The sequence below is a fragment of the Biomphalaria glabrata genome, chromosome 6 (assembly GCF_947242115.1).
Source record: "Biomphalaria glabrata chromosome 6, xgBioGlab47.1, whole genome shotgun sequence".
Taxonomy (NCBI): Eukaryota; Metazoa; Mollusca; class Gastropoda; family Planorbidae; genus Biomphalaria; species Biomphalaria glabrata.
In genome coordinates this window covers 25124756-25150882 of record NC_074716.1, presented here as the reverse complement: position 1 = coordinate 25150882, position 26127 = coordinate 25124756, and the positions used below count along the sequence as shown (strand labels likewise).

The 26127-nt window shown below is 36.8% G+C and overlaps 2 protein-coding genes and 1 long non-coding RNA gene across 23 annotated transcripts in view; 2 read left to right on the top strand and 1 right to left on the bottom strand.

The window, feature by feature from the left end:
- LOC106050925 (carnitine O-palmitoyltransferase 1, liver isoform-like) overlaps positions 1-2797 on the top strand; it is a 38625-nt gene extending 35828 nt beyond the window's left edge. For all 15 annotated transcript variants that reach the window (XM_056031660.1, XM_056031663.1, XM_056031664.1 and 12 more), the window contains 2 exons: positions 91-183; positions 786-2797. In XM_056031660.1, coding sequence (XP_055887635.1) covers positions 91-183; positions 786-857 — 165 coding nt within the window. In that variant the 3' untranslated portion in view covers positions 858-2797. The remainder of the gene's footprint in view (positions 1-90; positions 184-785) is intronic.
- Positions 104-14300, bottom strand: LOC129926625 (uncharacterized). Of its 2 annotated transcripts, none has more exons than XR_008778332.1 (3): positions 14169-14300; positions 9520-9626; positions 104-217 (listed from the first exon to the last, which is right to left on the bottom strand). It is a non-coding gene; the product is annotated as an uncharacterized LOC129926625 (long non-coding RNA). The 2 variants fall into 2 exon arrangements; XR_008778333.1 differs by lacking the exon at positions 104-217 and adding an exon at positions 5288-5533.
- Positions 7979-24959, top strand: LOC106050926 (uncharacterized). 6 transcript variants are annotated; one of them, XM_056031670.1, is made up of 8 exons: positions 7979-8103; positions 11140-11241; positions 13968-14547; positions 17123-17220; positions 18042-18138; positions 19672-20308; positions 20993-21237; positions 24688-24959. In XM_056031670.1, the coding sequence occupies exons 3-8, from the start codon at positions 14100-14102 to the stop codon at positions 24939-24941; spliced, it is 1779 nt and encodes a 592-aa protein (XP_055887645.1). In that variant the 5' UTR covers positions 7979-8103; positions 11140-11241; positions 13968-14099; the 3' UTR covers positions 24942-24959. The 6 variants fall into 6 exon arrangements, with proteins under 6 accessions (XP_055887645.1, XP_013061452.2, XP_013061453.2 ...); XM_013205998.2 differs by having other exon boundaries at positions 13962-14547; XM_013205999.2 differs by having other exon boundaries at positions 7989-8142; positions 13962-14547.
- The last annotated feature ends 1168 nt before the right edge of the window (positions 24960-26127 follow it).

Here is a 26127-nt window from a genome sequence, read left to right as displayed (position 1 = left end):
CACTAAATAATGATACTGCACACAATTTGACCAGTTTTCTAAATATTTCAATCTTGTTTTACATGTCATTTTAATTTTGTCATTCTGCAGGTGACAGATGATGGTTATGGTGTGTCCTACATCATAGCAGGAGAAGACACAATATTCTTCCATATATCTTGCAAAGTATCATGTCCACACACGGTTAGAGTTGCCATCATTTCATACTACTTGCAATCTGAATTGATTTGTTTAAAAGAACATACATTAATAATTTGGCTTCAGCTACACTTCTTTTGTTGCCACAATTTAAAAGTTAGAAATCATTTAAATATATATATATGGCTCCTTCTGTCTTGGAAGACAATGGATGTACCAGGATGAGTCTTGAGATGGGGTCAGAATCTGGTCAAATTTTGAGATGTAATGTATGATTTTGTTTGTATAAAATATTAAATGTAAATTATAACAAAAAGAAAAAAGTCTTTATATAGCTTTGTTTTATAAAGGGTTAGATGAGAGACTTGAAAAGAGTCAGAATTTAGCTGTTTATCAACTAAAGATCATGTTAAGGAAAAAAACTGTGACACAATCTTTTGGTAAGGAAGCTAAAACCAACATTCTAAAGCTGGAACATCCACACACTTAGAAGTTTATTGGTTAGATATTAGGCTTCATCAACTCTTGTAGACAAAATTATTCGAACTAGCATAATATAGATATTTCATCATGAAAATTTTAATTCTTATAGACTTAGACTTTAGAGTTATTTCTCTGTGAACTAATATACTTTTCTATTCTGCCAGGACTCTCACAAGTTTGGGGCCACCTTGAAAAAATCTCTATGTGACATGAGAGAGATGTTCTCTAAAAACTGATATCTGCCTGGAATCATTCTTCATCTCTGACCAGCACACATTTTGTCAGCATCTTGACCATCTGCAAACATCCTGTATATCTAATTAGTGTGTGTTTGTAAAGTTATTTATTGAAATTCAACCGGTGTACACCTTTAAACATTTTTTTAGGGGTTGTTTTCCATGGTGTGATATAGCCAGCCGTTTATTGACAATTTTATTATCAACATTATATTTTTTCTCCATTAAATTGAAACTCTTATTTCTTCTATGTGATGTTAAATAATTATTTCCTTGTTGAATGCCCGGTTCTCTGTTTAGATATTATCAAATGTATGAGCAGGTAGTACAATTTGTCTGCTTTACATAATTCATAATGTCATGTTGTATAACAGAACAAAGAGTAAAAGTCTATTTGTTGCTCAGTTTCTGTTGTTTAGATACAAATAATATGTACTTTGCTCTATTCAAGTTATTTTTATTCCTTTGATAATGACTTGTTCAAGTGCTTTGGAAAAAGATTTGTTTTCTTTTTAAATCTCAAGGACCAGGTCTAGTAGATTTCAAATATGTCCTTAACTATATTTAAAATGAGGGTATGTGTGGCATTAATTTAATTTAATTAAATATCTTTCATTGCTCACTGGTTGGACTTAGCTCAGATTTGAAGTAGAATACCTACTTGAACTCAGAACTGAGGCATTTCATCAGGTCTGAAGTGCTGTCTTCTAGATGGCAAGAAGATAGTTAAAGCACAAACCTTAATGAATATATCAAGGAAAAAACTGTAAACACACACTTGAGAGATTTATTCAAGCAATTGTAACCATTCCTTTGTCTATTCTATATCTGGCTGACTGACAAAAATTGTGTAAAATAATTATTACTTTTTCATATAGACATTTATTTCATCAAATACCTGGTACAGAACTGACCACAGCATTCTGGATTTCATTTGTGCCATAATTATATTTTGTTTTGCCACAGATTTTATACTCAATCTATTGAACAATGCAAAATTAATGGCAAAAAAAAAAAAACCTACTGATTTAATTTCCAGCTCAACAGAAACAGCCATAGTTCTCATTGTTTTGAAATGATCTATTTACAGATGTTTTTTTTTTTCTTTTCTGTGATATCAGTGCACTGGCCTATATATATATATTTTTTGCTTAAGTTCTTTTCTAGTTCAAGGGTTGTTAGGATGTTGTGAACCCTCTATTTCTACTCTACCACAAATGTGCATTGTGTCTTAGATACTTCAGTTAAGTAAGGTGTACTTTGTACTGTCTTTTATTGAAGTGTGGTTTTTTGCTTGTGTGTTTTTATCATCTATTGAAAGAAAGTGTTTTTTTTTATCCATTGATTTCCTCTTGGCAGCATACTCTGTGACATAGCAGGCCCATTGCAGACCATGTGATCAAGTTGTTAGTTTCATATCAGACCAGTTGACATGTTTTTATACACTCCAGTATGGACAGAATAATGGTGTGCTCAGCATTTGAAGGACTTCTAATGTTCTTGTGTACTGAATAGGAATAATAATTAACTAGTTATCAATAAGCCACAGTTTGTTGTGTATATTGATAGTACAAGGTCTTATTAACTGCCATTAAAGTCAGAATGGTTTGATAGTTTTATATTGAGTAACTTTTATTAATATTTCTTGAACTAAAACTGTCGAACCAAATCAATTTGACATTTTTGTCTCGAGACTTTGTCCTTGGATTATATTAGTATCTCAATGAATTATATATAAATATATATATATATTTTTTTTTAATGACTAATGAACTGTTAGGACCACACAACTTTTTTCTTTTGTGTGTCATAGTATATTTATAAGTGAATAAATATGTAATGTACCTGTATATTGGAACTAGAATACTGTCTTTATTATTGTTTCATTGAATATTGTTTGGCCGTGACTCTCTATCATTACACATTTTGTACACAAAATTTATGTTGACTTAAATATTGCTTTTATCTCAACTTTGAATGTGATTAATTTGGTGGGTGCTTTAAATAGCTAAAGTTGTACAAGCTATCACCCATGTTAAGCAAACAACTATAGTAAAGATGATTTTTATTTTTAAGAAGATTTACAGCCAGCATCAACCAACAAATGTAGTTTAACCAAAGATTGCAGAAAGAGTCAATATGAATCTATAAATGCAATGCTGTTCATCAGTGTACTACTCACAAAGTCACATCGAATTAATAATTTATAGATGTATTTTGTTAGCCCCCTTCAGTTGTTCATCTCGTAGATCAACTCTTCTCGAGAGATATTTCCGTCCACATGTATCGCAGGTTCAAATGGCATTCGCTTTGGTGGTAGAGGAGCCAGAAACTGTTCGTTTGGCACGCTTTCCTTCCAGAGTTGAGGCCAATGCTTTTTCTGTCAATAGTTTTCCTGGTCACCATCTCTCTCCACATAGTTCAGTCTAGGTCTCTAGGATAAGATCTTCCCAGAAGTCAACATCAGTGTCCACTGCTATGAGATCCCGTTGGATTACATCCACACTAGCCTGTATTTCGATCTAGTCAGCAGAGATGGCCCTTTCAAATTGTACAGAAAAGAAGCTGTCCGCCCAAGCTGCTTTCTTTCCATCAAAATATGATGGCTACTGTGCACTTGAAAGTTTTAGCATTAACAGCGGAGTTAAAACAAGAAAGTGTCTTGGCCCCATGAATACTTTTTTTTTTGCTGCTAATCCACCACACGTTTAACAAATTCACCATCCATCTCCATTACAGATACGATGTCAAACGTTTGAATACCGGTATTGCCAGACCAGGGCGAAAACAAAAATCAGAACCACTCTTAGAAGAGAAATGCCTTTTACGAATGACGCAGCAATTGTGATACACACACACACACACACACACATGTGGAGGCATGAGGTCACTAATGTCCTGTTTCTCTCAGGCCTGCAGAGAGTATGGGCTATGTATATATGTATGTGTGTGTTACATATATAAATTAAGTATATATAAACCTCGCTCGGACGGCGGGCCATTTTAATATCCGACACTCGAGTCGCGGGCCACATGAAGAAAAAGTGAAAAAAAAAGGGAATTTCACAATAAACCAATTTTTACTAGAAACCCGTGAATCTAGTATTGACATTCATGAGAAGTTTATCCTAAGCTACTTTAAATATTCGTCTGCATAGTTGAGACGCCAGGTCAAAGAACATAATCTAGAATTCTAGATGTTCGTCTAAGAGACGATACGATTACGTAGCATCAATTTCGCACGATTCATCACTGAAAAAAGTTTGTCTCACTAATAAGTCCTTGTAATTATTGGGAGCAGATGAAGAAAACTGTTCAGAACCGAGTTCGGTGGAGAGGTGTGGTTGCGGACCTACGCTCCCTTGGGAGTGCACAGGGTTAAGTCAGTAAGTCAATTATTGTGATCATCCATAAAACTTGTTTTATTAGATTTCCAAAATTTTATGCAAGAAACACGGAGTAGAAATCAATAGTTTGCATCACTTGAAATGTATCCAGCAAGGATGTCTAGTTTGTAAGTCTATCCGTTTCAGTTGTAGCACTGTCTGGGCAATTGACACATTGGTGGCAGATGGATTTTAGATACGACGAATATTGTTTAGTCTGAACACGATCATCATCACATGGTCCGTAGATTTTGTTGGTGAATAATTCAACTATAGCACAGAGGCTCAGTTCCATTTGACTTCTAAAAACTATTGCTGTCAACCATAGTTGTGGCACCATCAGTAGTCTAATTTCTCCAAGGGACAAAGATTCTCTGTGATGGTTGAAACTTTTTTGTCAGTGTTTCGCCACTTGCGATTCCATGCATGCTCCAAATAGCTACTACTTATCTGATTTCAAACTTGTTTTTATTACGAATAAATACCAAAATTTTGAGCGATATCAGATATGTCGCTAAACTCGTCAGTGGCAACAGAAAATAGACATGCAGCCGAATCATTTTCTTCTCATTTAGGTAAATATTCTCATCCATCCTCCACTCTAGGTGTAATCGAACTATCGCGTCTCAAACCAAGAATGTTGCCTTATTTGTTTGATTTCCTAAAGCTGTTTAAAAAGAGCCACTTTTTCTTTATAAAACAAATATGTTGGCTTACTATCGATACCAATCCATTTACTCTACGTAGGGAAAGATATTTTTTAAACTTTTTTTTTTGGACAATGGATTTTCCACACTTTGTGCCGACGTTTCGGCGGGCCGGATAGAACCACGTCGCGGGTCGGATTTTGGGCATCACTGATATAAATATATGTATATATGTGTGTGTATATAAATAAATCAATAAATAAATATATATATATATATATATATATATATATATATATATATATATACCGGTATATTTATGTATATATGTTATATATGTATTTGTATATATAGGCCTATATATATATAGAGAGAGAGAGATAGTCACAGACAAGGAGAGAACAGAATAATGATAATTGCAAGTTTCTATACACGTCATTAGAAGAAAAGTTGGTTTACAGAAAACCTCTGTCATGACATACTTTTAATAATTAGGACACCTGTACCACATGTTAAAGGCGATCTTCTTTCACCAGCTGAAAGGAGGACGGCGTAACAGAGGTGTTCCACCCGTAAGCGCTATAAAGATCAACTCGGGCGCCTTTTCGCCCTCACTGGCATAGAGGAAAGTAGCAGATGGCCTCTGAAAGAGATAGTTGGAGAGCGGTTACGAAGGCTGTGAGACACACATTTGAGACTGAAAAGAAAACCCATAATTGATGACAGGCGCAGAAGACGGAAAGAAAACTTAAAAAGACCGCCGGCGGACAACGGCTTTGTCTGCACTAGATGCTGAAAAATATGCAGGTCGTAACTGGGTTTGCGTAGTCATGTGTAACACTGCACTCATCTCTAATTTTCGGATTCGAAGACATTGCCATTATTATATCCTAGTCCACGAGTAGGACGGCGAGGGATGATGGTGTGCAGAGTAGAGCTACGAACCGGAACCATGAAGACGACAGCACTGGCGGATCCAGGGGGGGGGGCGGTAGGGGCTATCGCCCCCTCCACTCGGCCGACCCCCCCCCCGAAGGGGGGGGGGCGGACGAATTATAGTATAGAATTCACACAATTTGTATGCGAATTTATTACTTATGTTAATAATATATACTAATTATTTATATTTCAACCTATTTTTAGATTATTTCGCCCCCCCTTCTAGTATTTCGGCCGATTTGGTAGGGTCGGGAGGGGGCGATGGCATCAATCCGTCCCCCCCCCCACCATAAACTTTCGAGGGGGGGGGGGCGTTCCTATTTATTTGTAGAAATCACAGTTTGCTAAGAGAATCATTTAAATATCTATATGATTAAAACTTGTTATTGGTATTTTAACCGGTCTTTATATAATTTCATTCACCTGTTGGCCGATTGGAAGGGGAAGAGAAAATACCTCCACCGCCCTTCCCATCTAAACCCTTTGAGTGGGGGGGGGCGGTTATACTTTTATGGAGAAATCATAATATGTGAACAAAATTAGTCGAATATCTATATAATATAAACAGGTGGAAGTGCGATACATGCAATCCCCTTCCCCCCATCGGACAAATCAATACTTTTTCTTTTTGTATTATAGTAAGAAATTACAAAATAAAAAAAATCTGTCACTAATGTAATTTATATATGCTATAAAGTAAATTCTTATATCGAGTCGCCCAACCCCTATTCTTTAATGCAAAATGCAATCAATAGCAGAAATTATAAAAAAAAGGAGCGAGAATTAATAGTTTTCATTTTACCGCCCTTGCCCTTTCCAGACAGAGTTTGTGTAATTTGACATGAATTTATCATAACTATTTTAAGAAAGACTTTGCTTTGGAAAAGTTATAATTCAAACGAAATTTTTCAATATAACAGTCACGGTTGAGATGAGTTCAAAAGCCAGATAATCTTTTCCTAGTCGACTTTTTCCAACCTTTACTCTATCTCATATTTTTCTAGTTAAATAAATTTAGGACTATAACTCACAATGTATGCTAGAATTTTATTGAATATTATTAATCGAATATTTTTTTTTTCGGCGGAGATCCTCAAAACCTTAATCTAAATATGTGGGGTATCTAATCTTTTCAAAGAACAAATCGGTTTTATTTGCAATGTATTAAGGGACTATAAATTCATATTAGAATATTTTTCTCATTATTCAAAAGGCACTTTATAATAGAATGAATAATGAGCTGTAGGGCACTAGAATGCGTTATTGCAGTGAAGAATGCCAGAAAACGCTTTTAGCCCCGAACACCACTAATAAGTAATGAGCTGTAGATGTCAGGAGAAGGCGTTTCAGCCGTGAAAAATGCAAGAAAACGCTTTTGGCGTCGGGGCTTCGCCCCGAACACCACTAATAAGTAATGAGCTGTAGATGTCAAGAGAATGCGTTTCAGCCGTGAAAAATGCAAGAAAACGCTTTTGGCGTCGGGGCTTCGCCCCGAACCCCACTGATAAATAATGAGCTGTAGATGTCAGAAGAATGCGTTTCTGCAGAGAAAAATGCAAGAAAACGCTTTTGGGCGTCGGGGCTTCGCCCCGAACCCCACTGAAGAAGCTTACAGTGCGCTCCCAGACCCCCAAGCTTGCAAGAGAAAGACTGTTTTTTTTCTGTTTTTTTGCCGAAGATTGAGAAACAGTCTTATTTTATTCTCATATATCGAATATGCTGTACGCACGTTTATGCATAGGGTTAGGGTTTACTGGTCGTTAAAGTTAGGGTTTGGAAAAAAATCGCCCCCCCCCCACTCCAAAGTTTTGGATCCGCCAGTGTGACGACAGTCCAGAGCGCACTGCTATCGGAGATGTTCACGATCAACTGAACTGTGTCAAGGACGCTTAACTTCAATGTTTCCAACAAAATAAATCTACAAACGGACAATTTGATTCTGCAGCACTAAAAAGTGAAACAAAAAACAATATCAGGCTTGCTATTTATGGATTAGCTTCCATGTATGAAAATCTCCACTATGTATCTCTATGACTGAATTATAATTTAGTCCTACTGGTTTTTTCAAAATTCACTCTAAATGCACGCCTTTAATAAAATGAAACAAGTAGATCTACGTGCGTAAAAGGTCAATCACTATAATGAACACATCACTAAATTCAAATAGCAGTGCCTGAAGACTTTCTTTAGATTGACTTGTGATTCTCATGTCTAGTCAAAGATCTGGTGAATTCAGAAGTTCGGGTGTATTCTGATTGTAGCTATCAAATAGACGTCAGTTTGGCTAAACATTCGAGCAGATTAGTATTAAATGTATTTAGTATTTAATGTAGGTTAATAGCCTAATAATAACGATAAGGATTTTTTTCCAGTCCGAAGATTAACGAGGAGTGCAGCCCCAGCTTCGACCTACATATTTTGCCACATGCAGCGCAGACATAGCCTAACCATTGTCCGCCGGTGGTCGATTAATATTCACTTTCTCTTTGGCCTATGAAGTCCTACAAGACTCTTAGCGGCACATTATCTTCTTATAACATACAGACGTTAGTAACGTCGTAACTTCAAAAAAGAAGATGACTATGTCCTTACGCGTATCCCTAGGTCAATCTTGTCATGCATGTTAATCAATGACCTATATTCAGCCAAGTCACCGGTGTTCCTGGCTGTCTCAGGCAAACCATTCCATGCTCTAATAGCACTAGGGAAGAAGGAGCATTTGTACAAATATGTCCTAGCATATGGAACGAAGAATGTGACTTTATCGTTGCGTCTTTCTGGGTATTTTATTAGATTTTCATTTTGTATTTGAAGATTATGGTTCAGTGTTTTATGTATAATTGCTACTTTCTTTTAAGTTTTCTATCCTGAAGGCTTGCTAAATTTAGTGATTTTACTAAAGGTGTTACTGTAATCAATGTGAATAGGCCTATTCGTTTGTTATGACTCTCACTGTTCTATTTGTGTTTGTTCCAATTTCTTAATGTTTTCTTGAGTTGAGGGGTCCCAAACAGAGGATGCATATTCTATTATTGGCCTAACCAAGGTTAAATAACATTTTAGTTTCATGTTCTTATTTGATTTGTAGAAATTTCTTTTAATTAATCTGGTGATCGTTGATTATATGAGCGTAGCTAAGAGGGGTTTTGAATTAAAAAAAAACACCTCCAGAGGGCTTTAAGTTGAAGAGGTTAAGTCTAGAGGGTAATGAGATTAAAATCCATTCAGCGGGGTTTGAAGTTAAAAACCATGTCTACAATATAAAATTAAAGCAAAATTTTATGAGCTTAGTCAAGTGGGTGTTTTGAGTTTAACTCCCCTCCAGAGGGCTTTAAGTTAATCCCCCCTCCAGATAGTTTGAGTTTAAAACACCATACAGATAGTTTGGAGGTTAAAATCGCCTCTTCAATATTATTCTAAAGCAAGCTACAGTCACCTGTTTGTTTAAAAAAAAAAAAAACTCCGGAGATTTTTAAGTTTAACCCCCCCCCCCCCTTAACACGAACAGATTGTTTTGACGATGAAACTTCCCTTTTAGATATAAAATCTAAAGCAAAGTACAGTCACCAAGAGATGTTTCGAATTTCTACCAGTCGCTAGGCTCCATTTATAAAGTGCAGTGAATAGCAGATTTGTTTTTTTTTTAACTAAAAGTTTTTAATAACAGGATAATACTCTATAGATACCTACCTCAGAATCTGCCTAGGACCCGCTGGGGGGAGCTCACAGCGCTTCCTCAGACCCCCCGGCTTGCAAGAGTGGGGTGTCTATAGTCTTTCCACTACCTCCAGGATTACCTATTCTAGGGCGAAAGAATGAAGGGTAGGAATGAAATAAAGATTAATTATGTACACAAGCGCAAGCATATACAGACACATGTTTATATAGATGGCCGGGGGGGGGGGGTGAGAAATAAAAATTCCCCCCTCGAAAAAATTCTGGCTACGCCCATGAGACTATGTTATGTCTATGCCAGTTGTTCTAGTTGTAGTGAAATGCCTACTGTGCGATTTTAGCTTTAGCTGCTGTCATTGCGACTCAATGTGATTTTAGCTTTAGCTGCTGTCATTGCGACTCAATGTGATTTTAGCTTTAGCTGCTGTCATTGCGACTCAATGTGATTTTAGCTTTAGCTGCTGTCATTGCGACTCAATGTGATTTTAGCTTTAGCTGCTGTCATTGCGACTCAATGTGATTTTAGCTTTAGCTGCTGTCATTGCGACTCAATGTGATTTTAGCTTTAGCTGCTGTCATTGCGACTCAATGTGATTTTAGCTTTAGCTGCTGTCATTGCGACTCAATGTGATTTTAGCTTTAGCTGCTGTCATTGCGACTCAATGTGATTTTAGCTTTAGCTGCTGTCATTGCGACTCAATGTGATTTTAGCTTTAGCTGCTGTCATTGCGACTCAATGTGATTTTAGCTTTAGCTGCTGTCATTGCGACTCAATGTGATTTTAGCTTTAGCTGCTGTCATTGCGACTCAATGTGATTTTAGCTTTAGCTGCTGTCATTGCGACTCAATGTGATTGTGGAGACTATTTTGTGAGCAGCACAGTATCCAATGATCTGGCTGAGACCAACAGCGCACACCCCCGAAAGAGAGTACTCTGGAGTAACTCTATTCGACTGTTAAAAAGAGAAAAAAAAAATATCTATGAAGTCGAGGTTCTGAAAGCTTGTGTATTGCTCTGAGACCTGTATGCTCTCTTAAAAGCTTCGTAGGCTCTTCGAACTCTACTTCCAAAGGTGCCTGCGTTCAATAATGGATATACGCTGACAAATCTACATTACAAATAATTAGGTTATGTTCTGTTGGACGCCGTTGTGGTCACTGTAGAGGTACTACTCGCTGCGCTGAGTGGAACAGCTATCCAGCATGGGGGATGAACTTTTGGCTAAGGAAACCTTTTGGCGAGTTTTGAGGAGAACGACGTAACACAGATGCTCCACGGAAGCGCTATAAAGATCAACTCAGGCGTCAGTTCTCACTCACTGGCATAGAGGAAAACAGCTGGCAATGAAAGCTGACACATTTGAGACCTGGAACTTGCCGAAGACAGGCGCAGATCGCGAAAAGAGAACGAGAAGAAAGACACCCGGCGGACAATGTCTTCATTTAATGTAGCAAAATGTGCAGGTTAAAACTGGGTCTGCCTTGTCACGTGACACACTGTTCTCAGCCTTAAACTTCTTACTCGAATTTTTTTTCGCGTTTAAATTAACAATAAATTAATAATCAATAATAATAATAATAGGCCTACAACATCGCACCGTCATTTCACGCTTGGTATCGTTCATTCTTTTTCAGGCTCTTGTGTTAATTAACTTTTGGATATGAATCTATATGTAACGCCTTGCCAGACCTCACCCAGGACATAGGGAAATGTTCACAGCGGAGACTCAGACTAAGGTATAGGGTAACTCTGTTTTCACTGATCTAAAAAAAAGTTTTGATCCCCATTCACTGCCAGATTATGTTACCATTGTTTCCCAAACATTACCAATCAGCTCAAGGACAAATATTGGCATATTTTACTTTGTCTAAGTATGCATAGGTCAGTGTAGTGAACTCAAGGCGTAACATGAAAAATGAATGTCGCGTAGCATCAACCTAAGTATTTAGGGTTCACTTCATTAGGAATCTTAGGACCTTATTAGGGTGAAGTGTGTGTATTTTCACATCATGATTGTCTCACACGTGTCTGTTTCATCTGACTAATCGCATTATCATTCAAGGTGTATCTTTGTGTCTTTCTGAATATTTATTTGGTTTTGTATTTGAAGTTTATGTTTCAGTGTGTTTTATACACTATTGCTACTTTACTTTTAATTCTTCTATCTTTAATTTAATTACGCTTGGCACTCTGGCTAAAGAAACGATTGACAAGGTGCAGTTGTGTATCAATGCGTGTTAAATACAAGTACCAGGTGGCCTCGCCTCGCTCGGATGAATAATTTGTTAAGGAAGGATATAAACTCTATACCCGAAGTCATTTTGGGAATAATGTTTTTATAATTACGAAATTGAACGCTCGGGTAAAGACTATCAATCCGAAGAGTTGCTTTTTCGTTCTGTCAGTTCTCAATGTAATTGTACATGACGATTTGAATAGAAGGTCTCTGAAGTCCCTCCAACAGTCTAGACAAACCACAGCTCACGTCGTCACGTTTTACAATGCATCTTTTACGTAAAACTATTGGGCTATTATTGGCTTGGAAGAAAGTCTTTGCATTGTAACTTCTAAAATGGCTACGTTCTGACATTCAATAGTGCAATGAGTAGGCCTACATTCATTAAGTCCTTAGTACGAAGCATCAAGTGATGAAAACTCTCTACGTTCTAGGGTAAAACGTGCACCTTGTAACAAAGTAAAATAGCGCATTTTTTCCCTAAGAGACTTAAAAACATCGCGTTAGTATTCTGAAGAAGCGTTATTGTGGGGCATCTCTGTTACGCCAACCATCTTTCAGCTCACTAAAGAAAATTCATTTGGCATATGTTCGTCCCCCATACGGGATAAGTGCCCTGTCCAGCGTGACTGTCGGACTATATGAAGTTCATACCGTTTCGCAAGAATATCGCTGTTTGCAGTGTGGTCTTGCCAACGTATGTCCATGATGGTGTGCAAATACCTGCCTTTGGCGAAGGCATTCAAGAGAAGTCTTTGTTGCTTTCTAGAAAGTACTCATGTCTCAGATCCACAAAGAGGGGTTGAGAGAACCACTACTTGGTACACACTGATTTTTGTAGACAGGCAGAGCGATTTATTTCGCCACACTCTCGCTTGGAGGTGTCCAAATGCACGACTATCCCTGGTCACATATCAAAACCTACCTTTTAATCAATGCGTCATTTGATATTATGCTTCCCAGATATGTGAAGTTATCTACCACGTTAAGGGATGTCTATGCGTGGTGATTTTTGGGCTGAGTAGGTTTTATTGGTTGACTTCTGGAACATGACTTCCGTTTTACCGAGCTCTTTATAGGTAAACCAAAAGAGGCGACAGCGTAATGAAAATTTGTTGACCGCGAACTGAATATCATCAGGCACGGCCCTGGGCCACTGCAACCTATGCAGCCGCAGTGGGCCCCGAACTTTCGTAAGCCCCGCGCTAATTCTAGGTGTAAATTATTAAATTAAACCATTATAACTTATAATAGTTTCCCGTGGTCTCCTTGTTTTTAAGGAGCTCCCGGAAATTTCCAGAAGCTCATAAAAGTGTCCTTAAAATAGACAAAATTGTTATTTTTGGGTGTCAATCAATATAGTAAACGCCAATCCTACGCGTAATAAAAAAAATGGCATCGTCAGCTTTCATTTAATAAAAATTTAATGTAAAGACGAATTTATTTTCTAATACAAAATCCTATTTTTCACTTATTATCCTTATCCCTACCCTAACTGGGCCGCGCGCAATCCATTTCACATAGGGCTCCGCAAATGTACTAGCGCCGGCAATGGATATCATGTTCAGTGTGTGCAAGTAAGGCGCAGATAAGCTGTGTTATGACCATTTCCTATGTTTTGGTATGGGACAGTAGACTTAGAAGCGGAAGCTTGAATACATTGCAATAATTCACCAGCAAAATAATAACAAAGTAAAAGCTACCTACTGGTCTACGCAATTAAAGTATATTTTGCCTTTAAAACACAATAACTAATCCACTGGCGGATCCAGGCGGGGGGGGGGGGGGGGCGGTAGGGGCGATCGCTCCCCCCCCCCCACTCGGCCGACCCCCCTGGGGGGGACGAATTTTAGTATAGCATTCAAACAATTTGTATATGAATTTATTACTTATGTTAATAATATATACTAATTATTTATATTCCAACCTATTTTTAGATTATTTCGCCCCCCCCCTCTAGTATGTTGCCCGATTTGGTGGGGCCGGGAGGGACCGATGGCATCAACAATCCCGCCACCCCCCATAAATATATATATATATATATATATATATATATATATATATATATATATATATATATATATATATATATATATATATATATATATATACAAGAATTGCTCGCTTAAGAGTATAGGATTAGAATAAAACTGTTTAATTAACTAGTAAGCTTTATATATATATATATATTTCATTCATATTCATGATGTTTCTATTTAGCTTTAGAAATGACAATCTTTACAATGGCATGGAACGACTCGGCAAGGGCATCTACTTCAGTCTGATTCGTGATGAGTCAGAAGATAACAACCCATTTTTTAAAGTAACAATTTTCCTAGTCTACACACCGAGAATAAAATGGCCGACACTTGTGCAATGTCAACAAGGAAACAATATCTACCCCATCAAGATTTATCTAGATCTTACCCGAACGATACTGAATTAGATAACTTCGGATTGCAAGAGCCACCCATAACTCTAGTTGAACTCAGTGAGACGAATGGCGACAACTTAAGTAGTACACCAAGGTTGGAGCAAGTGGGCCGCTTCAAGGAAAACAATAAAGGTATTGAAATAAATAGAAAGAGACAAACAACGCCAGGTGTCGCTACAGTCACTTGCAGGTGCCATTGGGAAGAAGCAGAAGTGAATGTAATTGACGAACCTATGATGCGACGGAATATTGCATCTATCAACTCGGCCTTGGGAGACAGAAAGAAAGGAAGACAAAATGTAATAACCTGCCTAAATGTACGAACTGCTTCCAAATTTGACAGAACAATCAAACTGACCAAGTCTGACTCGGGTAGGCCTTTTTTTTTTTCAGTTAAACTGTGAGTCGGCTCAACTAATTAACTTTATACTTAGCTCTACATCAAATGGCAAAAATAGATAAATAAATGATTTAAGCTAGTTTGAAATGAGACTAAGAAAAAAAAACAAGCTATACACATTAGTTGTTTTTATGTTTTAAATTTATACATTTTATTGTTGTTGTTTTTAAATTCTCTTTATATCTGGAAATCTAATATCAATATCACTTCACCTTTTCATCTTATTCATCTTAAATTCATTATAGAAAATCATATACCAACTAAATACACATCAAACAAAATAAATAAATGCTGGCTTAATAATAGACTAAAGAAGCTTTGTAAACAGAAGGAAAACCTATATAGAAAATTTAAAGAAACTAATGCAGAAAGAGTTTACAAAAAGTATATAAAAATTAAACACTTAACCCAAAAAGTAAGCAGACAGCTGCAGAGTGAATACATAAACAATGTAATATCTAAAGATAACAACAAAAACCTATGGTCATACATTAAGTCTAAGAAAATGGAAACAACAGGCATAGCGCCATTAAAAGATGAACATAACATAATACATAATGATAATGAAACTAAAGCAAACATCCTAAACAAATACTTTGCATCAGCATTCTCAGCCCCAGGAGACAAAGACATATTACTGAATTTGAACCAAGTAGACAACATAGAAGATATAGTAGTACAAGAAAATGGAATTCAAAAACTATTAGCCAATACCAAACCAAATAAAGCTTCTGGACCTGATGGTATTCCAGCTAGATTACTCAAAGAACTAAGTAATGAGCTAACCCCAGTGTTCAAAATACTCTTTCAGGCTTCACTTAACCAGGGCAGAGTACCAAAGGACTGGAAAGAAGCTAATGTCACCCCCCTATTTAAAAAAGGAGAAAAATCTGACCCAGGAAACTACAGACCAGTATCACTTACCAGCATCACATGTAAAATCCTAGAACACATAATATGTAGCAACATCATAAACCACTTAGACAAACATAATGTCCTCACACCATACCAACATGGCTTTAGGAAATATAGATCATGTGAAACACAACTAATAGGACTAATTGATGATTTTTCAAAAGGTTTAGATAATAGTGAACAAATAGATGCTATCTTACTAGATTTTTCTAAGGCTTTTGACAAAGTTCACCACCATAGTTTGCTTAAAAAATTAAAATATTTCGGCATTAATGGTCCACTGCATCAGTGGATTAAAGATTTTCTGATAGGGAGAGAACAAACTGTAATAATAAATGGCTCTAAATCAACACCGATAACAGTAAACTCAGGTGTACCTCAAGGAACAGTCTTAGGTCCACTACTATTTTTAATTTACATAAATGATTTACCAAATTGCATTACTTCAGGAACAAAAGTCAGATTATTTGCAGACGATTGCATAATATATAGAACAATAAGAACAACACAAGACACAGATATTTTACAAAGAGAATTAGATGAATTAAAGAAATGGGAATCAAATTGGAGCATGTCTTTCCACCCAGAAAAATGTCAGTTGTTAAGAGTAACAAAAAAACTAAAACAAATTCCACTTATCTTATTCATGGCAAACCAGTAACACAGACTAAAAACGCAAAATACCTAGGTGTTATAATAAATGAAAAACTGTCATGGAATCCACATATTGATGAAACTACAAAAAAATCAAACAAAGCATTAGGATTTATTAAAAGAAATTTCTATAAATCAAATAAGAACATAAAACTAAAATGTTATTTAACCTTGGTTAGGCCAATAATAGAATATGCATCCTCTGTTTGGGACCCCTCAACTCAAGAAAACATTAAGAAACTAGAACAGACACAAAATAGAGCAGTGCGATTCATAACAAACGAATATTCACATTTGACTAGAGTAACACCTTTAGTAAAATCACTAAATTTAGAAAGCCTTCAGGACAGAAGGCTCAAAAGTAAAGTAGAAATCATACATAAAACACTGAACCATAATCTTCAAATACAAAAGCAAAATTTAATAAAATACTCTGAAAGACACAAAGATAAAGGCACATTCCTCGTCCCATATGCTAGGACAAATTTGTACAAATACTCCTTCTTCCCTAGTGCTATTAGAGCATGGAATGGGTTGCCTGAGCTAGCCAGGAAAACCAGTGACTTGGCAGAATTTAAGTCATTGGTTAATATGCATGACTAAATGCATGACGCGTAGGACGTAATCATCTTCTTTTTTGAAGTAACGTCTGTATTATATAAGAATAAGAATAAGAATATTTTGTAGTGTGAGTCGCTTCTCGAGCGTATGCTATGTCTAGAACTGGCGGTAGATGTCCATTGGATTCAATTCCAGGAACTATTAAACATATTCTATTAAACTTTTTTGTTGCCGATATGATAGTTAGAGGAGTAACTTCAGAATTTGTCTTTATTTGTAAAAGGCTAAAAGGAAGCGGGTGTGGGCGCTAGGTTTGCTTGGGAAAAATGTGGAGAAACGATGTTTATTTTTAATTCTTATAGAGAGTCTACTTTTAAAAACTAAAATCTATTTTTTATGAACATTTTCACCTGACAGATCGCCCCATTCAACTACTGCTGACACAAGGCTGGAAGAAAAACACAAAGAATTTTCTTGCACGACTTGGTCGTCAGCACCAAATGACAGAAGCTAAAGTAAGAACTTATCAAATGTAACTTTGACGTAGGTTTATTTGCTTTACTTTGTAAACTGCCATGAGCTACAGACTATAGGCCTACGACAATAGCCGCAATTGAAACTATTGTCTTCTGATGCCTCATCTTCTATGGACTGGGAATCTGGGATGTCGAGGACTAGGATTTAAATTTCGTTATTTTTAGTGCTAAAACCCTAGTCCCCCCCCCCCAACTATAATGGGAACCAGGGGAAGCAATGGCAGTTGGTCGTTGTGCTGGCTACATGCCAGCCATAATAACCATCGGCCATAGAAACAGTTGAGCTTTACATCATCTACCTCATAGATTTTAAGGTTTGAAAGAGGTATGTCTTCCATGGACATGGCCTTCAAGACATTAGTTTGCGATCATCTTTCTTATCGGGAATGCTATTGGATTGACTCTTTCAATTTTCTATGTAGGCTACCCAGTTAAACATAAGTGTTCTCTTCTCTTTAGCTGACTAGACCCAGCGCAGGTCACGTGGTCCAGCTGCCCAACTAGATCTAGATAAAAGTCATAATTTGGCTGCACACATAAAAAAATGGCTATTTCCAGGCAGCTGAAAGGCAATGATAGCACTAGTTAGAACTTTTGTTTTCGTTTTGTTAGTGCCTGTGTACGCAAGCACACGTAAAATCACATCTAATAACATTTGCAGGAAAGAAGGGCCGTGTATATAAATGTGTACTTCTATTAACGTAGCCTATGTAAAAAAAAAAAGTAAATTATAATTGTAAGTTATTATCATTATGATGATGCCACGCTATGAGGCTAATTCTACTGCATGTCTACTTTAGGATGAAAGTCAATCCAATATCTTCGACTTGAGTTTATTGCGTGGGAAATATTTGGTTGCCGCTGCCGAGAGGTTAAATGTTAGAGGTTCTCATTTTGGTAAGTCTGAGGCCGTGGTGGAGTGACAGATGACCTAATGAAGGGTTCTTAGCTCATTTTTTTATTTCAATTTTCCATTTTCCCGAATCAATCTGTCTCAAGAGCTAGAAAAGTAATTTTAGACCCAAGCTTGACAAAACTTAAATACTAAAAGTGCACACGTCGAAAAGTACAATAAACAAGCAATATATAAAAATACTTAAAAAAAACCCAGCTTATCTAAGGGGAAGAGCTCCACATTTACAACTATAAAATGATCAAGAAAAGAAAAACTTTCCCATGAAGTCAAAAATGTTATTCTAACAAACAGAGGTGGAGCGTAATAATTCATACCAACAAAGGCGTTTCACCCTCAAACACCCAATCCCAAAGAAAACCTTGTCATAGAAACATTATTCTTGCTATTATTATTATTATAATTATTGAACACGGAGAAGCTTGTAAGGGAATCTAGCAGATGGTCTTTAAAGATAATCTTCTGATTTTACAGATAAGAAGTTATTTTCTTTTCCCACTTTGGTGTCGCGCTCTAGTTGGTATCACCCAGTGCGGTGAGCATATTTCTCAGCCTCCCCCTTCATGTCACTGCTAAAAGGCGACCACAAAATGTCCAGCGGAAGTTTCTTCGAATAAAAAGACACAACTTTGTGACATTTATGTTTGAAACAAGTAGCATACAAAAGTGCTGTTTTTGTTTGTTACATCACTTCCTCCTTTACCAAGCTGACGGCCGTCTAGAATTCTGATTTAGTTTCTTGTATTGCTTCATTATTGCAAGAAGTCTTTCTAGTCACAGCTTTGCGCAATCCAGTTCTTCTATGAACAGTCCAGCCATTTCTCTACAAGACGGTGTGCACAATGTTCATGTACGTCTAGTTCTTATTAACCTTTTGACTGAATACAAAGAAACATTGGAGTCGAGTGGGGGGGGGGCGGGATTGCGTCTGAGAACTAATTCAAAATAAAATGGCGTAAGCTGAACTTTATATTTTGAAACATTTTAACGGTCGAACCAAAGTTTTCGCTGTACGATTTATTACTTAGTATTTTTTACCCAAAGATATACATAAACTGTCAAAATTGTTAGGAAAATCGCAAGAGCTTTTTTCGAGATATTGGTCCAGCCAGTGTTTAGCCAGAACCAATGTAGAGTTTGCAGTCAAATAGGAGAAATTGTAAAAAAAAAAGCTTAATATTAAATAATGAGGCTCGGTGGGTGACCGGTAAATTGCTTGGCTACCTAACCAGAGTCCCGGGTTCGAATCCTGGGATTTTCAATTTGGGATATTTGGAGGCTTCTGAGTCCACCTAGTTCTAATGGGTACCTGACAGTTGGGGAGAGTAAGGCGGTTGGCTGGTTGTACTGGCCACATGACACCTTCGTTGACCGTTGGCCACAGAAACAGATGAACTTCACATCATCTGCCCTATAGATCGTAAGGTTTGAAAGGGGAACTTAATATTAACTTAATATTAAATAAACTTATCTGTAACGTGAGCTGTGTCGAAATGTTGTTTCGTTTTTTTTTCCAGGTTGCATCAACAGAAAAATTGACTTGAAGACTAAATTTGGCATTCTAAATCCAAACATCCAAGTGGAAGTAGAATTGCCACATACGCCTCTCGGCCACGAGAACGAGAAATCTCGTGTATTTCAGGACTATTTAGATAAGACCGATTCCGAGTCAGATTTCGAGGGGGACACGAGTTCATCTCACCAAGAGCTGGGTCGACCCAATTCAGTTGAGTCTGTCATGTCCTACCTAACGTCAGGCACGGACCATCAGGGCAGCCCAGAAGACAATGTTGCCAACGGGAAAGACGCAAACGGAAATATGCTGAGCCGCCACTTTATGTGCTGGCCTACGGACGAAGATCTGGAAGGAACGAAAAGACAGGCGAAATCTTTCAGTGGTCTAACTTTACGTCAGAAACGGAGAGCGCAGAGTCTGGCCCAGGAGAGAAGCAAGGCAGGGACAGAACTAAATTATAACAAGAAGGGGTGGATGAGAGAAAGTCAAGGGGATCAAAGGCGCACACCCCAGACTGATAAAAGATGGGTTTTGGAAGGATACTCCCATGAGCACAATGAAAAATCCGAGAATAAACACTATAAAGAAATAACTGCTCACATGGATGTTATAGTGCCTCCACCCAGTCACAGGGCCAGGTAAACAGCTGGGACTCACTAGGTCTAAGTGTAATATATAAGAACTTTTGAAAATATTCTTAAATAAAGCAAAATGATCTTTCTGATGTTATTTATAAAGATCCGTTTAGAGACATGTAGAGACTTAATGCTTGATCTAATAGACAAAGTTATTGAGAGAACATTCCATGTCTTCTATCTATCTATCTATCTATCTATCTATCTATCTATCTATCTATCTATCTATCTATCTATCTATCTATCTATCTATCTATCTATCTATCTATCTATCTATCTATCTATCTATCTATCTATCTATCTATCTATCTATCTATCTATCTATCTATCTATCCTATCCTATCCTAATCTAATCTAATCTAATCTAATCTAATCTAAAAGGCTATTGCCGATTTTTAAAACAAGAAAACTTCACCATTCAGATCTTGCTCTCTATAAGGCAGATCTGCAGATGATGTACAAGTCACCTGTTTCTGTGGTCCATTGTTAACGAAGGCGTCTTGTGGCCAGCATAACGACCAACGCTTTTTCTTTTCCCCACTCATTAGAGCTGGGAGGTCTTAGAAGCGCCCCAAAGATCCCGAAATTAACTATCCAAGTCTTACCAGGATTCGAACCCGGTACACTTAGGCTCACTCCGCCACCGCGCTCCTCTATTTCTCGTTCTGTTTTTCTTATTATCCACAGGAAGGCGCCAGTTAGTAAGTCAAGCTCGCGTTGTGCCAGTCACTGCTCCAGTGACCACCGCGATCTGCAAAAGCTGCAAATGATGCGTCTTCGCAAAGAGCTACCGCCTCCGCAACCCAGGAGACTGTGCTTCAGGACCAGCCTTCCCGGATGTAGCCACTGTGAGGTCAAGCAAGCGATAGAGAGTCAGTCTGGGGCCACAGTGGTTTGGATGCAGTATGACCCAGTGCAGCTAAACCCACGGCGTAAGTTGGTTTGTTCCCTTCGTGCAAGATTTTTGTGACGCGAATCCAATGGAGAAATACTAACAAAACTGCCCCTTCCAAAAATTAAACAATTAGTTAATCATTTGGTAGTAATTACTTTATTTTGTTTTACATAAATAGCAGATAGGGAGCTAAACCCTACCATCTTGATATGAAAGGCTGTAATTAGCGGTTTCTTTATCCTAGATAAGGTTTATTTTTGAAAGAACGTATTCTTTTGTTTTTTGTTTTGTTTTGCTTGTTTGTTTTTTTCTTCCGACACTCTTGTTTCCGCCATTTTTTTTTGTAAGTTAAAGGAAGGTCTTAGTATTTTCTACTTTTTTTTTGCATTGTCCAGAATGTCAACATGATGCCTAATCTGGACAATACTCAGGAATGTGTTGGAAAAACAACGCGATGGAAGGGGTGGTTGTTTAGGGTAGGCTGAGGAGTTTCTAACGTAACCACAAGGAAATTAGGGTGGATGTTTTGGTTGTGTAGGCTGTACTTGCTGAAGAGTTTCTAGTGAAACCACAAGATGTTTGTCGTAAATGAAGTGAATAAACAAGAACATAGTCTTAAAAAATACTTAAAAAATAACAAAGCTTATATATAGCGTTGTTGTATCAATTAGTTTGGATTAGTCATGTAATTAAATTTGTAATAGATCTAGACTAACAATAAAAAAGTTAAAAAAAGAGGGCTGAATTCGAACTCAGGTTTCTCAAGCCAACACGGTAACCACTCTGGTAGTGGAGAGCCTTTGAACATGGTATATTGTACAGTTATCTCTTGTTTCTATAGTCTCGTCCTATGTTTTCATGTTGTGTTCACTAAGACTCAGACGACGACCTATACAGGGTAGTTATTCAGCTTATACCACCACTTCAGTCAAGTACAAATTATTTGAGATACCAAACAAAATAATTAATAACCAATAGTTAATCAACTAATTGGTTATTTTTTAAAAATTGATTCTTGTATTGTCAGGTAAAAGAAATAATTTTGCTAAGTTTCAGTTAGATCCGAGATTGGGTGTGAGAGAAATAACGTGTAAAATCATTTTACCAGACAGACAGAGTGAGTTGATATAAGCTTCGTAAAAAGGACGTGGGAAAGTTGAGGGGAAGACTAACTAGAGACAAGAAACAGAGCAGACATGTATTTTTTTTAGAGAGTTAGATTTTGTTTAAATTATCATTTCATGTATGTTTCAACATTGATCTACTTTAAAGCTGAAGATGTTTATATTTAGAAACAAAACTTATATTTAAGTTAGTTTTAAAAGAAGCCTGTTCAACTTTCTATCAAGTCTACTGTATTAATACGCCTACATCGGTTAGTTGTATCCACTGTTCCGACTTAACCAGCCGGGTAACAACAGTAATGTACTTGATCGTCGTAAGATCAACTTTGTTTAAAGGCGGGCCTGTTTTGGTCTCGACAATGACGTCAACAATACGATGGTACGCCGCTTATGAAGAATTCTATCCTAGTATATATGCTCTAGATCTATGTGGGCTCTATGAGCTAAATATTCGAACGTTTAATGTGACAAAGACATTGAATGTTTTTTGCAAGAACATGTGATTGAATTGTAAACGTTTTTTGCGAACACAGTGCTAATGGTCGGACTTCCCAAGCTGGATTGATGTATAAACAAATACAATTTGATATAGATACAGGCGGCAGGCCAAATGTTTCTTATTGTCTATTGATTGCTTGTCGTTCGCTGAGACCGACACATTTTAAAGTCCAAAGAAAGTTGTCAAATAGAGAATTGAAATAGACATCCAGCAGACGATTGTCTGTATCAGGAGAATCAGAATATGGAGGTCGCGACTGGTTTTCTCTGGCGTTCTGGCCGAGTTGTAAAGAGCTGGCTTCCGAACTGGAAGGTCCCGGGATCAAATACCCATAGAGATTGAGATTTTGAACTTCCGGATTCTTAGGACGCCATTGAATCCTCCTAACTCTAATGGGTACCTTAGTAAAGGCGGTTGGTGGTTGAGTGTGCCACATGACACCATCATTAACTGTCGGATATAGAAACAGATGACAATTTTATCCGCGCCGTGCACTCCAGATCAGTTTTTCCCAAACTTTTTTTTTGCAGAATACTTCCCATTTTGGTAGAATTTAGCGGAATACTTTCCATTTTGGTAGAATTTAGCGGAATACTTTCCATTTTGGTAGGATTTAGCGGAATACTTTCCATTTTGGTAGAATTTAGCGGAATACTTTCCATTTTGGTAGAATTTAGCGGAATACTTCCCATTTTGGTAGAATTTAGCGGAATACTTTCCATTTTGGTAGAATTTAGCGGAATACTTTCCATTTTGGTAGAATTTAGCGGAATACTTCCCATTTTGGTAGAATTTAGCGGAATACTTCCCATTTTGGTAGAATTTAGCGGAATACTTTCCATTTTGGTAGAATTTAGCGGAATACTTCCCATTTTGGTAGAATTTAGCGGAATACTTTCCATTTTGGTAGAATTTAGCGGAATACTTCCCATTTTGGTAGAATTTAGCGGAATACTTCCCATTTTGGTAGAATTTAGCGGAATACTTCCCATTTTGGTAGAATTTAGCGGAATACTTTCCATTTTGGTAGAATTTAGCGGAATACTTTCCATTTTGGTAGAATTTAGCGGAATACTTCCCATTTTGGTAGAATTTAGCGGAATACTTTCCATTTTGGTAGAATTTAGCGGAATACTTTCCATTTTGGTAGAATTTAGCGGAATACTTCCCATTTTGGTAGAATTTAGCGGAATACTTCCCATTTTGGTAGAATTTAGCGGAATACTTTCCATTTTGGTAGAATTTAGCGGAATACTTCCCATTTTGGTAGAATTTAGCGGAATACTTCCCATTTTGGTAGAATTTAGCGGAATACTTTCCATTTTGGTAGAATTTAGCGGAATACTTTCCATTTTGGTAGGATTTAGCGGAATACTTCCCATTTTGGTAGAATTTAGCGGAATACTTCGCTTGTTGTTTTTTTTTAGGTCAGATTATTCTTTAAACCTTCATTTTTCTTATCCATATTTTTGTATACATAATAGTTTTTCAACTTGAAAATAAATAAAATTCTAAATTTTGTTAAACTAATATTTTATTTAAATAAATGGGAAATAATCCGACCTAAAAAAAAACAACAAGCGTTTGGAAAACACTACTCTAGAGCAGATTAGAAAAGAAAGACACTCCTCTTGTATTCCTCTACATCATCTTACCTTCATAGAACGCAAGGTCTGAATGGGGTACCTTTTTTTTTTTTTAACCCTCAAGTGGTTCTGCTTAGTTAGGCGAAATGTTCGACTCATTCCTAATCCTAGAAGTTCGCGTCTACTTTTTTATTTTTTTTAAACCAAGTTAACCCAATCCCAACAATAATTGCTAAATTAGAGCAGCACCATTGATATTATAGATCTTACATTTTCAGGTGGAGAATTTTCGTGTTTATGGATTTTTCAACTTGCTTCCGACGCTGCTATTGAGCCCCTACTATTTGAAGGCTTCTCCCTCCATGACACACCAATGAACGTCCGTCGCCTAGACGACGTGTACAAAGAGGAGCACACCGCCTACTTGCTGTGCTCCGAGGTTTTCATGGAACAAAAGAAAAGGAAGCTGCTCCGGAAATCCAGTGATCTGTTTTCGACAATAAAAGGCCGATGTCGTGATTACAATGATTAAACTTGTGAGAAAACCAAACCTGTTTTATTTTAATGTCGTAAACTGTTAATCGCAAAATTAACAGTAAAAACTAAAAGTACCAAGGCATTGCCCATCCATTTTCCGATACAAATAGAGACGCCCATTGTTTCGTTTTGTAACACATAGTTACATTTTGAAATTCAGCTCGACTGAGATATGGTCAGTCACAATAACGGAACAGGATTTTTTTAAGAAGTCACAATTGCGTAACACGGTAAAAATGTCGGAACAAAGTCTATATAAAGTCTTATATAATACTTGAACTCCTTATTCTTTACATTAATTTTTTTAAATTAAAGCTAAAGACACACATTAGATCTAAGACTTACAATCTAGATTTTTTACTTCTTCTTTAATTGTAATTGACGTCACACTACTCTGATTTTCCTTGCAAGGTTTCATTTTCCACTATTCTTAAATTCTTTTTTGTTATATTAATATTATATAGGTCTATATGATATATGATATTATGATTTGTCTACTTTTTTCTGGACATCTGGTAATCATAAATTCTATATTATTATTCTATGTATATTCTATATATGTAATATTATTCTCTAAATGTTTTTAAATGTATGTATACTAATGCAAACTCATATTTAAATTCCGATAATCTAAATCACTATGTAAATATTAAGCTAAATGCGCAGGTCAAATGAATAACATCTATAGTGTTTCACAATTGTGACTATCTTTAAAAAGGTAAAAACTGGGTGAACACCTCTCAATATTTTTTTTAAATTGAATTCCTGGTAGATGGCTATGCAATTACGTTTTTCCACATCCATTTATAAACCGACAATTAGGTGTATCGTGCAGGTGATGGGTCGTTCTCATTTTTAAAAGCCCTAAGCCTTGATCTATGCGGTTCTCCTGATACGTGAAAAATAGTGGAATCGTCCACTTTAACATGGAGTCAAAATTAATTTTCTGCTGTGAAAGGAAAACCTGTATATTGAAAATGTAGAAAAATGGACCATGCGCAGTACCGTTAGAGTAGTTTAGCTGAAAATTAAAGTAGATTTTAACTAATTTCGACGAGCTGTTCCGAAAACATGCCTGTTCCGCAATAGTGACTCTACTCTATATGTTAAATGTAGTTTTATATAGTCATATATCCTGGAAACCATTTACCTATTTTCAATGTTCTCTGGGGCGTAGCTTC

Excerpts from the sequence above, each read along its gene's own strand:
- LOC106050926 (XM_056031670.1), top strand. The coding sequence starts at position 14,100 with ATGGCCGACACTTGTGCAATGTCAACAAGGAAACAATATCTACCCCAT. Across the intron at positions 14,548-17,122 it reads ACTGACCAAGTCTGACTCGG|ATCGCCCCATTCAACTACTG; the intron begins GTAGGCCTTTTT and ends TTCACCTGACAG. Across the intron at positions 20,309-20,992 it reads CCACCCAGTCACAGGGCCAG|GAAGGCGCCAGTTAGTAAGT; the intron begins GTAAACAGCTGG and ends TATTATCCACAG.